Raw genomic sequence first — 17,753 nt, forward strand, 5'->3', positions numbered from 1 at the left:
GGATTGATTTTTTGCCAATGAATATTGAAATGATTTTTGAATCTTGTGTAGTTGAATGCTCTTTTCCAAATAATCCGAAGCTTTTAATTGCAGTTATTTACCGTACTCCGTCAGCCAGCCAGATAGAATTTAAAAATCATTTTGAAAGTATGTTGGATAAATTAGCTAGTCTTAATACTCCTTATTTTGTTATGGGTGATTTTAATATTGATTTAATGAAACTCCTATCTTCAGATCAGAATAGAATAGATAGAAATATTTTGCAGTTTTTGGAGGGCCCACTATCTTATGGACTAAACCCCGTATGTTTTGTGCCCTCTAGAATAGCTGATACATCATTTTCACTTATTGATAATATTTTTTCACCTTATAGTGCTGTTAATACATTTATTATTCCTGATGATTCATCTGACCACTGTATAATTATGTCTGATTTTCTTATAAATTTTCCGCATAATAAAAAAAAATCAAACCCAGCGTAGAGATTTTTCACATAAAAATGTGTTAAGGTTAAAAGAAGGGCTTGGTGATGTTGATTGGAGTCCTGTAATTGATAAGAAGGATCCAAACCAATAATTAGATAAATTTTATTATATTATGAATGAAAAGCTTGATCTTTTTTGACCATATAAAAGCCCGAGAGGAAGGAAACTTACACCAAAAAAAACTTGGATAAATGAATCACTTTTGAGATCTATTAATGAGAAAAATCGTTTATATAAAATTAGAATAAACTATCCCACGGAAATAAATATCACGCGTTTTAAAAATTATAAGAATATGCTGGTAAGGATCCTTAGAGTAAGTAAAAGACTTTATTATAAAAATTCTTTTCGAAATTCAGATTCCCCTAGAAAAACTTGGAGTTTGATTAAAGATAAAATTGGAAGAAATAAAAAGTTGTTACACCCTGAAGTGTTATTTGATATTAATGGTAAAGAATTTAGAGGACCACAAGCTGTTGCTAAGAAGTTTAGTGAATATTTTGCTAGTATTGGATCATCTGTTGTTTCAGGAGAAATTGACCTTTTTTCCCCAAGGTCGCATAAAAAATATCTACCGCCCACTGAAGATACGAGCATATTTATGGCCCCGGTTACTTTTGCAGAATTTCAAAAGATCATTAAGAATTTAAAAAATGGTAATTCATTGGGATATGATGAACTTTCAACTAATTTGTAAAAAAATATTGCAGGTGAAATATTTGAACCATTGCTTCATATTTTAAATTTATGTATTTTATCAGATACATTTCCTAAAAGATGGAAAATTGCTCGTGTAATAAAATTGCATAAAAAAGGAGATAAATCTGATACAAATAATTATCGTCCTATTGCAATTTTATCACCATTGTCTAAAGTATTGGAAAAAATTCTAAAAGGAAGGATTACTAATTATCTAGATAAAATAAATTTTTTACCAAACATCAGTTTGGATTTAGGGCAGGCCATTCGACGGAACAAGCAGTTGCAGCTCTTGTATTAGAAATAAATGACTGCTTAGATAGTAATTATCATGTATCTACTGTTTTTTATGATGTTAAAAAAGCATTTGACACTTTAAACCATGAAATTCTTTTTGATAAAATAGAAAATTCCGGTATAAGAGGGAAAGGACTAGATATAATAAGATCATACCTTTATAGACGTAAAATCGTGGTAGATGTTGATGGAAATTTGTCTAGTTTAAATGATCTTGAAGATATTGGTGTCCCACAAGGATCGGTATTAGGTCCGCTTTTATTTTTGAGGCATATTAATGATCTCCCACGATGTTTGCAGGGAAATAATGGTCTTACAATTTTATTTGCAGATGACACAGCTGTTTCTGTTAAAGCGAAGGATTCATCTACATTGATTCAAAATATGTTTAAAACTGTTAGTTCAGTTAATCGATGGTTTGTTTCTAATTATTTAGTACCGAATTTTAAGAAGACTGAATTTATGGTTTTTGGTCATTCAAAACGTGCTACTAAGAAAATGTCATGTCAGGAGCTTCAAGTTGGTGAGCATAAAATACGTAGAGTTCAATCATATCGTTATTTAGGGGTTTTTATTGATCCCCTTTTGTCATTTCAAACTCATATTGGTCATTTAAGGGTGAAACTTTTGCAAAATATTGGGTCTATGTATCGTTTGCAACATGTTTTTCCCTTTTCAATTTTAAAAATAATTTATCATTCTTTGATTGCTCCTTATTTAAATTATTACACAATTATTTATTTAAATACTTTTTGGACGCATATAAAACCCCTACAGATCCTTCAAAATAAAGCAGTGAGAATACTTGGAAATTTTTTACATCGTCCATCAAAACTTAGAGATGCATCGGAAACTGAAACATTATTTCTTTTCTTGAATTTACTAGATCTGAAACATATAAGAGAACTTAATATATCAATATGGCATTTTAAAATACAAGATCCTAGTAGTTATTTTTATGAAAAATCTCTGTTGATTCTGCCCCCTCCTTCGGCTCGTAGGTGTTCTGGAACATATCAAATTCCCTTTGTTAATTGTGAAAGATCTAGATTTTCAATTAGATACCAAATACCATTTATTTCAAATAAATATAAGCTGAAAGATAGAATTCAAATTGAGTCATTTCGGCAAACATAAGTTCTAAGGAAGAAAATATTAAAATTATGTATTGACCTGTGATGGTGGAATAGAAAATTTTTTTTATTATTATTATTTTTTTTGTTTATATTTGTTACCCATGTTGGGATAGCCTTCCATGCCCCACTTGTCCAGCGTTGGTTTTCTTTATGTTTGTTATGTTTTTTGTTTTTTTCTTTAACCAGGTTTTTTTTCTTTCTCTCTTTTGTTATGATGAGGAAATGTTTTTTTTGATTTGTTTGTTTTTTTTTTTTTTTTTTTTTTTTTTTTTTTTATTATTATTAATACCCAATTTTACGAGCTTTGCTCTCTGTTGGGGGTATATGTTTTTTTTTGTTATGTTGATTCCCTGAAAGTTCCATCTTAATATCCTTAGCTTTTCCTGAGATTTTGTAGATAAGCTATTTTACAAACCTGGATGCACACAGTGTCTTTTGATTTAATTGAACATTCCCCTCAATATTCTTGAAAATGTACAACTTCATACCCTTAGCGGTCCTCGAGCTATTGCACAAGCTCCCCTTTTCCATGTTTTATTCAAAGAAAAAAACTTCCCGAAAAGAAGTTTTTCAAGGAAAAGTAAATGCCATTTTAACCTTAAGATCAACATATACTAATACCTGTTAAGATTCAAACCAAAAACGACCAGAAATTACTATTAAAGAATACACGAAACCAAAAACGAACAGAGATTAAATAAACAATTATAGCAAAAACATACAACAAGTAATAATATAAATGAATAAATAAATCTTAAAGCGAGTAATGCTTAAATTGAATATGCATCAAACTTAAAACGAACAAAAATATTTTGCTATTGAAGTAAAAATGAAACCCAAAACGAAACGAAATTAAATAAACAATCAATACAAACAAGTATACAATAGATACTGATATAAATGAATAAATGAATCTTAAAACGAGCAAAACTAAATTGAATCAAGCTTGGAACGAAAAAAAATCACTACAAACAAGAGTTGGTGTATCTAAGACTGTTCAAGACACATAAAGTTTTCAGTAAAATGCCAATGACGCAATAGGTTTTAGACTTTTACAGTGAGAGAAGGACGCGATACCCAAATTCTTGTTTGTTGGTATTATCAGTCGTGTGGTATCCTTCGGCAAAAAAACAAAAATATTTGGCTCTCCACGCATGGTTCCAAAACAATTGGCCATGTTTTATAACCCACAAAGAATGTACCAAAGCAATCCAAGATGGGTTTGATCCATTCTCAAGGTGAACAAGAACCTGGCAGCTAGCATTTAACATCCAGAAACACTCTGTGTGGTAGACCTTTCCAATGATCTTGTCAATTGAACAAGATAATTTCTTATCAACAATAAGGAAGTGTTACAGGTATTTGGAGACAATGGGTCTGCTTTCCTCTCAGGATCAGCAGATTTTGAAAGTGGAGCACCTTAAGGCAGAGTTTTGGTTCAACCTTATCCACTATCTACATTAAAAATACACCCTCAACCATAAACGATGAGATTTGCCTATATGCAGATGATTTCAAAATAACAAGCCCTGTTTTATAACCCACATAGTATCTGCCAGTGAGGATTTTTCTCAGTCAAAGGTGTACTTTTGTTTAGGTCTAACACTATATTTTGGGTTTTCTGGCTATTTTGTTTTATTGTTATGGGCTGTGTATATTTTTACAAGGTTGTAGCAAACGTGGGAATCACCTTTTTTTCAACGTTTTCTTCAATTTATAGTTACTATGAGCCATGGTTTAGCCGTCACCAGGTTGCAGCTATTGCTACCACTATGATGTGACTGATAATATCTTGTTAAATAACAGATGCCGTAGTACATTGCTTAGAGACGATCCCTCAGACCGAAATGTTCATAGTTCAAACCTATCTACGGTAACGATTCCAGTACAAATAACAGAAACAGAGCACATACTTCCAAACATAGTGCATAGTACATAATATACATAGCACATAGCACACCTTCAGAAGACAGGAAATGAAGTACAGATTTTTGAAATAAAATAAAAGTAACTGAAAGACATAAATAATACATGAATTTTAATACACTGAATATATGGCTCTTTATTACAGGCTGTGGAGAGGCTTTCTGTGGAGAGGCCCTCACTGTATTTTTTTTTTTTTTTTTCGAGAGCTACTTCAGGTGGAAGAGGTACTCGTAGTAACTTTGGTGGGGGGTTAATTCAATTGAAAATGTTGAAAATGCTGAAATTCAAGAGAAATAATTTTATGTGGTCAAAAATCGTGTTTAACACACTACACATATACTTTTTGTATTGTAACAGGGTTAATTTGTGCTTAGAGTACGAAATAAGTTATGTCATTAACCTTCTTTTTCTAGGACTGCGATTCGTCTTCGTTCTGCAGTGCTGTCTGTCCTCTACCAGAAACTTGTGAAGCTGCCTAATCTTGGTGATAAATCTATTGGAGAAGTAAGAAAATATATATTAATAGAATTTCAAATAATAAAGCGAGTAAATTGGGTTACTTGAAAGCAAAATTTTCTCGGTGCAATTGGAAAAAATGTACCGTTTTTTGAGATACGAATCCCAAATGGAAATTTTAAAACTATTTGTGCTAAATAAACCTTGATTGCCAAAAACACCATCGTCATTAATTAAACCTACAATATGGACAAATTTCCAAACTTTATTTGACTCATATAAGGCTAAGCTTACTTTTTAGTATTATCAACAATATCATCTAAAACAATGATAACGTTGGAAATTAACCGTCAATATTGAATTGGAAAATGTCAGTGCCCTAAAAATTCAACCGCGTAGCCCTGTTGTTCAGGACTTCCGAACATTATATAAATAGTCTATGGCTGATTTAGCCGAGATTTCAAATTTTATGTCTATATAAAAGCAGAATTTCCTTAGAAAAATGGTAGTTAGTGGCCAGTTTTTATGCTCATTTTGTGCCGGTTAACTACTGTCGTAATTAATCTGTAAAAAAAAAAAAAAAAAAAAAAAAAAAAAAAAAAAAAAAAAAAAAAAGAGTCTGGCTCATAAAAATGCTCTAGATAAACTATATTGAAACAGTAAAGCTAAAAAGTTCGGCTCATTTAAGTGCCTTTGGTAAACTATATTCCCAAATGAATGCTCAATAGTTTAACCAATTGAACTAGGTGTGTTTCGGAATTCAGAACTTCAATAAGCATTAAACCCAAAAACGAGCAGAAATTACAATAAATTACCGAATCAAACTCTTCACTTTTCTTTGAAAAACTTATTTTATGGAAAGGTTTTTTAAATTAGTCTAGGAACAAATAAAAGTTCAAATAGGAATAAGTCTTGTTAATTTTGTTTTTCATTAAAACAAAAGGGATGCCTTTTATTTCTTGTTCGTCATAGAAAGGCCAGAGTGGTATTCGAAAAAATAATTAAATCAATCTTTTAAAATAAGCCGTTGGTGTAGTGTGGTGGGCTTTTCCAGGGCCTGTACTTACCATTCCCCCCCCCCCTGGGAATGCATCTTTTTAACTTTTTGACAGCTTTGAATAAAGTAACTATCTATAATTTTGATATGATGGCCAGTGGGGCTTTGATTGTGTTTAGGAGAAGAAGGGGAGTTGAAAGGTAGATTTGGAACTTGTTGAATTGCTCTATCAGTACTGAGAAAGGATACTCAATCTTAGAATTTACGGTCCAATGTCTCCAGAATTTTCTACGATCTTACGGTTTATTTCAGGAGGTCGAGGAAAGCTACACAGGGAAACTTCGCTTTTACTTGAGTCTAACCGTCATGAAAATTTTAATCAACCTCCTCTGATACCATATACGTATGCATTGCGTTATCTTTGACTTGTTTCTTCTTTTTTTCAGATTGTCAACATATTTTCGAATGACGGCATAAGGATATTTGAGGTTGTAATCTACGCAACGTTGATTGTAGGTGGCCCCTTCGTTGCCATTGTTGCCACCTTTTATATATACATTCTTTTAGGACCGCATGCCCTATTTGGAATACTCACTTTTCTCATTTTTTATCCTGTTCAGGTAAGAAAAAGTCCTGCCAGAACTGTATTAACATTGCATTCTTTATCCCCTCTTCAAATAACAATGTCCCTTTTCTAACTGGATATAATATCATTCACACACGCATGGTTCAAATTTATCAATGTATCCAAAACCTTCGGAGCTACGTGAATATCTCTGAAAAAATTCTAATTAACATGAGATAACGGCAGGGAGGAAGTACTGGGCTGACAGCTCTGAGTACTTTCGCAAGCGACGCTTTTGGTGTGCTACCGATTGATTTTGTCTTTTTTTTTATAGTAAGTTGCTATTGCTACTACTAAACTTGCATTTTTGGTATCTGCTTGCTTTTAACAAATTAAGGCTTTTTAGTAATCTTATTCCGAAAGTCTTGCTAATTTTTTTTCAGTATGTAGTGCTGATTTTAGTATTTTCAACACGTAGGCCAATGAAAAAAAACAGAACTAGAGAAAGCCGTATATAGTTTGCCTAGAGAAAGCTGTATAAAATGCTTCAGAGAATCACAAATTAATTGTATGCTTATTTAACATTGATTTACATCAAATAAACAAAAAACACTGAATGTAAACAGGGTCGAAACTAGAATACGCAACCTAGATGGTATTATAATGGGCTTGATAGATGCCGTAGCGCTGAATAGCCGCTTTGCAACCATGCCTAGTTTAGCTTATTTGCGCTATTGTTCCTGGGTTCTTGCCCTGACAATGTAAGTAATCAAAGACCTAACCCTTTTGACTTTGTTTAATGAAATATTCCTGCCAGTTATAATCGAAAAATTGACGATTTAAGAACTTTATTCACTTCGACATATATAGCGCCATCTACATTCGTAGCGCCATCTACAATCGTCAGTCTATGACAATTTGGACTCCCAAAAAGGCCACCAAATGGCAATGTTGTGACGTTGCCGGGTCCTGAAGACTTAGTTCACCGAACTAAACGTAAAAGACGCGGTTGTCGAGGAGGAAAGCGAAATAAGCGATTCACATTCCAGTGCATATTTCGGAGGAAAGGTCGAACCATAAACGAATTCGTAAACGAAGGACATTGACAGTAGTTAACTTTAGACCCCCGTTTGAAATCCACCCATTCTACGACCCTGGTATAACGACCCGGTGCCTCATCCTGTTCACGCATCCCCTCCAATGCTTGAACTAGAGTGGTTTTCAGTGAAGGTGAAAATGCCAAACTTCTTACTCTGCAACGCCCGTTACTGAAGAACAAAATGGACGAGCTTGAGGTCCTCATGAAACAAAATTGCTGCCCGATAGCAGCAGTGACCGAATTTTGGGACGTTACTGATGAGACGGGTCGTATAAAAGGCTATACGAGCTTTTTCAATACAAGGCGTGATCGTGGTCTAGAGCGCCGTGGTGGAGGTGTCGGTTTGTATTTTTGAAAAGATATTCCGTGCAAACTGTTGAGCGAACCTACTGACTCCTGTCACGACGTGATTTGGGCCGAGTGCAAACCCCCATTCCTGTCAAGAAAGTTCTCGTGCCTCTTCAACGCGGTAGTGTACTATCCTGAGAGTGCAAAAAACAGGAAAGATTTAGTTCAATATCTACAAACATTTATAGACAACATCCGTAGACAGTATGCAGCTCACGCACTTATTATTGCCGGAGACTTTAATCAAACAAATAAGCAGTGGATGTCGAATATGCTAGACCTGAAACAAGTAGTGGCAGTTCCGACCCACCAAAGTGGGAGCACACTCGACCTAATTTTTACGGACCTTTCCAACCAATACCTACCCCCACGGTCTTTAGGCCTATTACAGAACACAGACCACTTTGTGATTTTCTGGGAGTCCAAAGCCAACTTCCCAAAAGTAAAGAAAACAAAAGTAACGACCCAGCCTTTGACTAAAGAAAGTATCTGTTTCTTTGGACGCTGGATTGGAACCTTTTGACTTCAGTGAGATCTGCACAATACCAGACATCAACCTCAAAGTTGAGACTCTGAACGCTGTCCGTCTGCAGAAATATCACGAACATTTTTCGTCCAAAACTATTGTAGTCAGTGACAGTGATAAGCCTTGGGTAAACCAAGAAATCAAAGCGCTAATCATGACCCGATGCCAACTCCACTCGAACGGTGAAGTAACAGCGGCAAAAAAGTTACGCAATTATATTGTGAACGTAGACAGAGCCGCTCAGAAAGCTTATGTTTGTGTTAAAGTGACTCCACTGCTGACTACTAACCTTCGTAAGTGACACTCCGAAGTTAAACGACTTTCTGGAAAACTGAATAGTAGTGATTTGAAGATACAGAAAGACAATGGTTCTCTAGTATCCTCTACTGAAGTAAATTCCTAATTCTCTGCAATTTATTCGACTTACCCTTCATTCACTGAGAAGACATTGAAAATCTCTCTCCTGGCTTTCCGGACGAACAAATAGTAGAAATACCGGAATGCGCGGTCTGCAAAGAGCTTTAAAAACTAAAAAGGAACTGTGCTTCATATCCAGGTGAGTTGCCCGTCAAGCTGCTCATTGATTATTCACCTTTTCTAGCTAAACCTGTGACGTCTACTATCAACCAATGCTTCAGAGAGCAAAAGTTCCCTCAGACCTGGAAGAAAGCCTACGTCCGTGTTATTCCTAAAACAAAATACCCCAAAACTTGTGACGAGCTCCGGCCCATATCAATAACCCCCAATCTAGCCAAAGTGACCGAGTCATTTATTTACCGTGAACTTTTGTCGCAAATAAACCCTTGCCTCGACCCTTACCAGTACGGGTGCCTGAAAGGCAATAGCACGACTCACTATTTAGTGCGACTTTACCACTTAATAGTAGAATGGCGTGACAAACAGGGCACCATAGTTGATTTCCTTTTGGCCGATTATCGCAAGGAATTTGACCTGATCCGTCACATCACGGCGGTAATTCTTGTATGGAGCCCAAAAGGATAGTTTTTGCTTGTCTTGGATTTGAAGGCAAGAGTTTAGGAGTTTGAAGTGAAGTTACGCAATCTATGCCGAAAAGGACTTACTGAAGTTATTCTGCCAAATGTCCTTTTCTTTGAGTCATGTTTCTATTTTCGAAGGGAAAGAAGTGATTAGACTGGTAGGCAGGCGAAAAAGGAACATTTTTTATCAGTATCTAAACGAGTTCAACCTACTGTTACAAGCCATGTCTGCTTGTGATTTTGGGGGAGTTTTTTTTCTGTGTTATGAACTGAGGCAGAAGAATGGTATCAAATATGCGTCCTAAACTCTGATGCGTGTCTCACTGCTACAGAAATTGGAGCTTATCCTTTGCTCCTTTCTTAGTAGTTATATTAGAAAGTCAATCTGTGGAAAGAAAATGCACCTTTAGTTCATTTTGTGACATAGTTTTTTTGTACAAAATTTTTCGTGAAATATAGCTTTTCAATAACTTTGAACAGCTGACAATCTTATTGCTGTGGTTGTCCACATCATTGTTGTGGTCGTCATATTGAAGAACAAAACTTAGATAATAACTTAGTGAAAGTTTTGATTCTGACTTACGTCTTATTCTGGAAAAAACTAGGTCCTGACGCGGTGCAAGCACGAGCTTGGTTGTAAAACGGTTCAAGTCTTGGCTTAAAAAGTCTTGGTGTAAAAACGACCTAATTTCATTTTCTGCTTAGTCCTCTCTCACTGCCAACCTTTTATTAGAAATATAGACAGGAAGCACCTTGTTATAAGCCGCAACATGCAAGCCTTTTCAGTTTGTCTGACTAGAAAAAGCAAGAGGACCAGTGGCCCTCCGACACCAATACCTCTCTTTTTAGCTGAAACTTAGGGATTTTTTTTTTAACTTTTTTGGACTGAAGTCATCAAAAAGATGCTGATCAGTATTAGTGGGCGCAAAGTAGGTTTGTAACCCGTCCACTCAACCTGTCTCTCTACCTAAAAATTATTCAACCCCCTTTTCAACATTCGACACCTTTTATCACCCCCTTCCTCACCTTTTACCATCAACTCCTTAGTAAAAAAACAGGCATGTTGCACCTTTGCCGGAGGCCCAAATTTGTCTGTGACCCATCTCAACCCCCTTCCCACCAGCATCAAATTTTTAGCGGAAAGATAAACATGTTGTACCTTTCTAAAACTAGAATCACGCAAGAATTTTCAATTTAAAGTACTAGTGACCCCTTCAATACAACCCCTTCCCTCTTTCTTTCTGCCCATTTTTCTACAGAAAGGTAAGTATACTTCACCTTGTTTGAACAGTAATTTCGGAAGAATATGTGTTCACATATGAAGTTATCGCGATCTTTCTAATGTCCTCTCCGCAACCGCTTCTCCTATCGCCAAGGATTTAGGAGAAGGATAAGGATGGCACGCCTTGTTTGAAGTGGAATCTGGCAAGAATTTTCAATTCGCATGATTAAAGATGCAAAGTGGGTCCGAGGTTAATGTAGCAGGCCCCCGCTACTCTCATCGCCAGCTTTTTAGAACAAAAGTAGTGTATTTCATATCTTCTTTCAAGTGGAATCTCTGAGTGATTTTTAGTCGCTATTATTGGAAGAGTAAAAGTTGGATCATGGCTCCTTCAAGACCCCTGCCCCTCCTACTGCCAAATTTTTAACACAAATTTCATTCTATATCTTCTTTGAAGTGGAATTTCTGATCGGTTTTTAGCCTGTATTATTGGAAGAGTAAAGTGGGACCATGGTTCCTCTGGAACTACTGCCCGTCGTACTGCCAACTTTTTAACAGAAAGGTATACATGTTGCATCTTGTTTGAAGCTTAATCATAAGTTGTACTGTCGACCCAGTACACCCCCCGACGTTCCCACCAATTTTGACCCCGTCAACTTTTTAGCGCAAAGACAGGCATGCTACAACTTGATTTAATCGAAATCACGCAAAAATTTTCGATTTGGATAATTGGAAATCCGGACTCCTGTCTCATCAACATTCTGTATCCCTTCAACAGCGAGCTTCTCTTTAAAACGTGAATAGGAGTTCACAATTTTGTAAAAAAAAAGTGTCCGCCGCAAAGCTTAAAGCCACTTGATCTTTTCGCTGGTCAATTCAAGGGATCTAAGTAGTATATGCTTGTTCCTCTTCTCAGAAATGAGGTCAACCTGTCCTTTGATGTGCTTTATTTCTGTGACCATCCTACGGGAGGAACGATGGGATTAGTGGTTGCGAAGGAAAACGTAAGCATTTTAGCTTCACTGGCTTCCTTGATTCATAAAAGAGCATACTTTTAGATATTCCACAAGAAGTCCCTCTTCTTCTGCCTTTGGAATCTGACGGTGCTTTACGAAAATATAGCAATTGACTATTTTTGGACTATTTATAATAAATGTAATAGTAAAAAAAATCCTAATGTTTTTAATTCCAATTTATTCGTTTATACAAATTATTCTGTAACGAAAAAAGGGAAGAAAGTGTATATTTTGGTCTCTTTTCCATGTTATTATTTTTTATGACATTATGCTAAATCCCTAGTAAGACCAGAGGTTCACTCTTTCACTAGGTTCCAGCCAAGAAAAAGGTGACGGATTTTTCCTGTTTGGGATATATATGCACACAAGAAACTCAGTAAGGAATTATGGTTGCAGCTATAGCTAATAATCTAATTAAAAGCAAATTTATTTCCTTTCTACATAGTAGAAATACTTATTGTCAAGGATTCATCCAAGTGTTGTTTTTTTTACCTCAAATATTAGCGATTTGGAGACAGGGTTTGTTTGGACAGGTATGAAAAGTGTCCGAAAAAAGCAAACACATCACTGTGCTCTGGGGTTTCCTTTTTGAACTACTTTTCTGCTATTGAAATGCTATTGTAATTTCTGCTGCTTGGCCCACTCTATTAAACTCCGAAAAGGGACATTTGAAAATTCTTTTTACCTTAAAAACCTGTTCTGCAAAATAGCAGACGAATGGCTGCGTGTATCTGGATCCAAACTGGTGTGATAACAGGGTAATAGATGTTATACCTATCGTGATTATTTGAGAATATTTATTAAGTCACAAGGTGTCTATTAGTTCTTGTGAAAGATCTCAGTCAGGTAGAGCCTTTAAAGGGAACCTTTGCTCAAAACTACTGCTTTCTCAAGATTTAATAATATAAAAATCCGTTGTAAAAATTTCAAAAGAAGAAAATCATTAATGACTGGTCCTTGCACGAAATGACCGTTTCTAAAGTTCAACACTAAAAGAGTACGTGAACAATAATCTAGGGCAATTTTGAGAATGGGGGGGGGGGGGCTTATCTCCATTTCTAACTTTAACCTCCCTGTTTAACTCAAGATTCAAGATTTTATTTAACACACAATATAGACAAACAAAAAATATTCAAGTAGAGCCAACAGAGAGCTAAGCTCTAATTGAAGGCTAACCTATTATCAAAATAAATGTTGCGATCCACTAAAAGACACAAATAAAATAAAACAAAGAAAAAAGGGAAAAAGAACAAAAAATTAAAAAAAAAACATGACAAATTAGAGCAGGAGAGGGGCGATGAAGGCTGTGAATTCGGCGCGGCAAATTCACAATATGTAATTAAAAAAAAAAAAATGTATGGAAGAATACCTGTCATCAAGGATAAATAATACATTTTCTTAACTTTTTCTTTAAGAGAGGTCAGCTATTCAGATTTTTAAATTTATTATTTAATTTAAGCCTAATTGCTCTAGAAGGGATCAGCGGCGTAATTTTCTATGGAGTAGGGGGGCAACTGCCCCTCCCAGACCTCTTTGCCCCCCCTAGACCCCAGTTTGCCCCCCCCCAGCTGAAATTTAGTTTCTTCCAAAATCTTATCAAAACTAAGATAAACCTGCATAACTCAAGCATCAACAGATACAGATCAGTTTTTTTAGTATATATTTACCTTTACAGTACTATATAGTACCTTTATAGTACTAAATAGTACCTTTATGGTACTAAATGGGTTATTGTTTAGTTTTTGCTGTCATTTTTACTTGATTTGGGAAAATTGTCCCAAACTTTGCCCAACCTCCCCCCCCCCCCAGGATTTTGACGAAATTACGCACTGGAAGGGCTTTGAAATCTCATTGAAAATCAAGCTCTTTCACAATTTACTGAGGGGAGTCTATTATGTTTCAAGACGAATAGAAGTATAGGAGCGAGCGAGCGGGGGAAGACGGCAAGAATGTTGTGAATTATAAAGGTAGTTTCCTAGCGACTGAATATCATAATGCCAAAGTGACAACTGCAAACCTTTGAGTTGATTAAGGTTTAATATATTAAGAAATAAGAAAAGAGTTTCAGTTTCTGAAAGATTTTTGAAGTCTTGCAGGGCGATGAGGGAAAGTACCAAGAATTCTTACAGCTTTACTTTGTATTACCTGGAGAGGATTAAAATGAATCGGGAATGTATTTCAATAAATAATTACACAAGCTTAGGTAAGATTCTATTAATGAATGATAAAGAATTTTTTTAATAATTAGAAAAGGAAAAAAAATTAATCGATGTAAACAACCTCAGTTTTGGACTAATTTTGAAAACTTACCCAAAGTAGGTTGTTCAGTATCGTAATCAAGTCATCATACAGTGTAAAACTATTTTTGACATATGGTTCTCAGTATCCATTAATTTTCTTTCAGTATGGTATGTCGCGATTAACAGGATACTTGCGAAAGCTGAGCGTAAGGTCTACTGATTCTCGAGTGAGGCTAATGAATGAAGTATTAACCAGCATCAAGCTCATCAAAATGTATGCTTGGGAGAAGATCTTTGCTTCAAACATCAAAGGTATTTATTTGTCATTTGTCAAACGTTTAGAAACTCTTAAACTTAGCGAATTATTCTTAGAGTGAACTTCCAATAAATGAGCTTTAGTCATACCAAAGATAAATGATAAACTATAGGCTAATCCTGTAAGCACCCACGTTATCTACGCTTTGAGATAAACTGTTCCAGTTTTTTCCACCAAAATTGTACCACAAGAGACTATTCGGTACTGCCTGAAAATTAGGTTAAAAATTTTCCGCCCACGGCACTCTGCGACGCTTGTTGTAACCTAAGGTAGGGGTAAGACTTTACTGACGTGGGAGGCGTGGGAGTTTATAGCAGCATCAAACAGACACCTCGGTTTTTCCACATCTCCCAAGTAGTCCATAATGCTCACTTCTCCTCTATGACTCTGATTATAACAATATTTAACCAGGTTTATCATCTTTCTGGTCCCGAAACCTCTAGAATGTCAGTTTGGAGTAAAATGTTTCATTTCTTAAGCAAAATCTGCCCCATTTTTACAAACGCTTTCTTCCAAGGCTTTAAAAGGAACAACAACCATGAATTTCCAAAGCTTATCGGAATTTGTTAGCCTTACTAATGAAAATTATTTATTCCGGGCAATCGCTGTCATCGTTATTCAGGAAGAATGCATGAAACTGCACCAACAAAGATGTTTTTTTTTGCAAAGAGTAATATATCTGTTGACATTTTACAAAATTTTACACACATAATGCTATTTATACATTTCAGCTCGAAAATGTACTGCAATCGTGAATTGCAGCACATGTTTAAATCAAACACAAGTGATAGTTGGCTTTTAGGAATCAAAAATATTTTCTACTACTTCTAGCACAAAAATCGCGAAAGATATCTTGCATATTATATCAAATAATTTGTTGTAACTAACTGTAAGTAAGGAGCAACTTAATCCAATAGTAACCGAAACTTTGAAAAAAGGAATTTTATAGCAACTATTACATCAAAAGAATTGTTTTTTTTTGCTGGTTCTCAATGTATACAATTTATTAAGTTTAATTGTACCCATCATTAGCCACCAGCGTGAGGAAATTTGCCTGGTTTTCGAAAAAGGCAGAAATACCCCCAAAACGTCTATTGATCTTAATGAAAATTCTGCGATGAGATTCAGCATATCATAAAACCCTATTGTAGATGTTTCAAACTTTTATCTGCACAAATATGGCATTTGTATTTTTTGCCAAAAGAATGACAATGCGTGTTTTTTTTTTCTGGGGTGAAGGTATCGAACCAATGGTCGTAGAAGATAGTGAGAGGGCTCAAAGGTCCAATAACTATGCCTCTGGGGATGACATGGCCCCCACTAACCCCCTACAAGGTTTAAGCTATGGAATTTGCCCTTTGTTTAAATATAGTATTTGTTATTGGAAAATATTCGAAAATTTGTTGTTGGGGGAGGGGGTCTACGGATGGGATTTTTCTGGGGTAACTTTCCACGGAACCAAAGACTAATTTTATCCCTGCAGCGCATTGCTTAATTTTATATTAGTTTATTTGATACTACTTTTTCTTAAATGCCACTTTTCTTTAAATTATTATTCTGGCCCTTGTCCCAACTCTCTTGCTAGAACCACTATAACGGGTGCCGAATCAGATAGCCAAATATAAAGGAAAAACAGTCAAAAATGAAAAGTATTTTAAAGTGTGTTTATAGGATAACCAAGGGCACACCAGATCATGGTTCATAAATATAAATATAAAAGAAGGAATTAAATGAAAAGCAGGATAACTAGCCATAAATGAATTTACATTTAATTCTGCTCATAGGATAACCAAACTCACGCTATAGCATGGTACATAAATATAAATATAAAATAAGATAATACAATAAATTAATTATATGAAGAAAATAATGAAATAACATTTTATTATTCTCAAAGGATAACCACGGGCGCACTATACCATGGTTCATAAATATATACTGGAAGAAATTAAATTAATAGCGGGATAGCAAGACAACATCTATTGTATATTTGATGGTGCTCATAGGGATACACAAAGGCGCACCAGATCATTGTTCATAAATATAAATATAAAATAAGTACTTAATTGAATAGCAGGATAACAAGCAAAAATAGAATTTATATTTAAAGTTGCTCATAGGATAACCAAAGGCATGCCATATCATGGTTCATAAATATAAATATGAAATAATGACTTTATTGAAATGAATGATAGTTATCCAAAATTTAAATTACATTTAAATGTGCTCATAGGGATAACCAAATGCTCACCAGACCATGGATCATAAATATAAATATAAAAGATTAAAGTAATTTAATATCGGTCAAAGAATCCAAAATCTAAATTACATTTGATAGTTTTAACATGATAACCATGGGCATACCAGACTATTGTTCATAAATATAAATATAAAATAATTAATTAATTTAATAGAGGTAAAAGTAGCCAAAATTTAATTTATATTTAAAGGTTCTCATAGGGATAAACAAACGCACACCAGATTATGGTTCATAAATATAAATATAAAAGAATTAATTAATTTAATAGCGGTACACCAATAAAAAATTTAATTAACATTTAATGGTGCTCATAGGATAACAAAGTGCACACCAGATCATGGTTCATAAATATAAATATAAAAGAAGTAATTAATTGAATATAGGGATAACAATACAAAATAGAATTAACATTTGAAGTTGCTCATAGGATAACCAAAGGCATGCTAGAGCATGGTTCATAAATATAAATATGAAATAAGTACTGAATTTAAAATCATGATAGCTAGAAAAAAATGATATTACATTTAAATGTGCTCATAGGGATAACCAAAGGCGCACTAGACAATGGTTCATAAATATAAATATAAAAGAATAAATTAATTTACTATCGGTAAAACAATCCAAAAATGAAATTATATTTTAAGGTGTTCATAGGGATAACCAAAGACACACTAGACTATTGTTCATAAATATATAAAAGAATTAATTAATTTAATTTAGGTAAAACAATCAACAATAGAATTTACATTTGATGGTGCTCATAGGATAACCAAGGGCACACTAGACTATGGTTCATAAATATAAATATAAAATAAGTAATTAAATGAATATCGGGATAAGAAGCAAAAATTTAATTTATATTTGAATGTGCTCATAGGGTTAAAAAAAGGCACACTAGATCATGGTTAATAAATATAAATCTATAATAATTACTTAAATTAAAAGAATGATAAGTATAAAAAAATTAAATTATATTTAATTGTGCTAATAGGATAACCAAGGTCACACTAGAGCATGGATCATAAATATAAATATAAGTGTAGTAATTAATTTAAAAGAAGGATAGTTAGCCAAAAATGAAAGTACATTTAATTGTGCTCATAGGGATAACCAAAGGCACACTAGATCATGTTTCATAAATATAAAAGAAGAAATTAAATGAAAAGC

The 17,753-nt window shown here is 34.5% G+C and overlaps 2 protein-coding genes across 2 annotated transcripts in view; both read left to right on the top strand.

The window, feature by feature from the left end:
* Positions 1-14,387, top strand: part of LOC148955007 (ATP-binding cassette sub-family C member 5-like) — a 30,868-nt gene extending 16,481 nt beyond the window's left edge. Inside the window, exons 6-8 of the mRNA XM_089104249.1 lie at positions 4,957-5,047; positions 6,443-6,616; positions 14,175-14,387. Coding sequence (XP_088960375.1) covers positions 4,957-5,047; positions 6,443-6,616; positions 14,175-14,387 — 478 coding nt within the window. The remainder of the gene's footprint in view (positions 1-4,956; positions 5,048-6,442; positions 6,617-14,174) is intronic.
* The window catches only part of LOC148955006 (tolloid-like protein 2), an 81,699-nt gene that overhangs the window by 51,794 nt on the left and 12,152 nt on the right, over positions 1-17,753 (top strand). The window lies entirely within an intron of this gene.

Source organism: Artemia sp. Qi Xiang Cuo, chromosome 2 (assembly GCF_049724085.1).
Source record: "Artemia sp. Qi Xiang Cuo chromosome 2, ASM4972408v1, whole genome shotgun sequence".
In the NCBI taxonomy this organism is placed as follows: Eukaryota; Metazoa; Arthropoda; class Branchiopoda; order Anostraca; family Artemiidae; genus Artemia; species Artemia sp. Qi Xiang Cuo.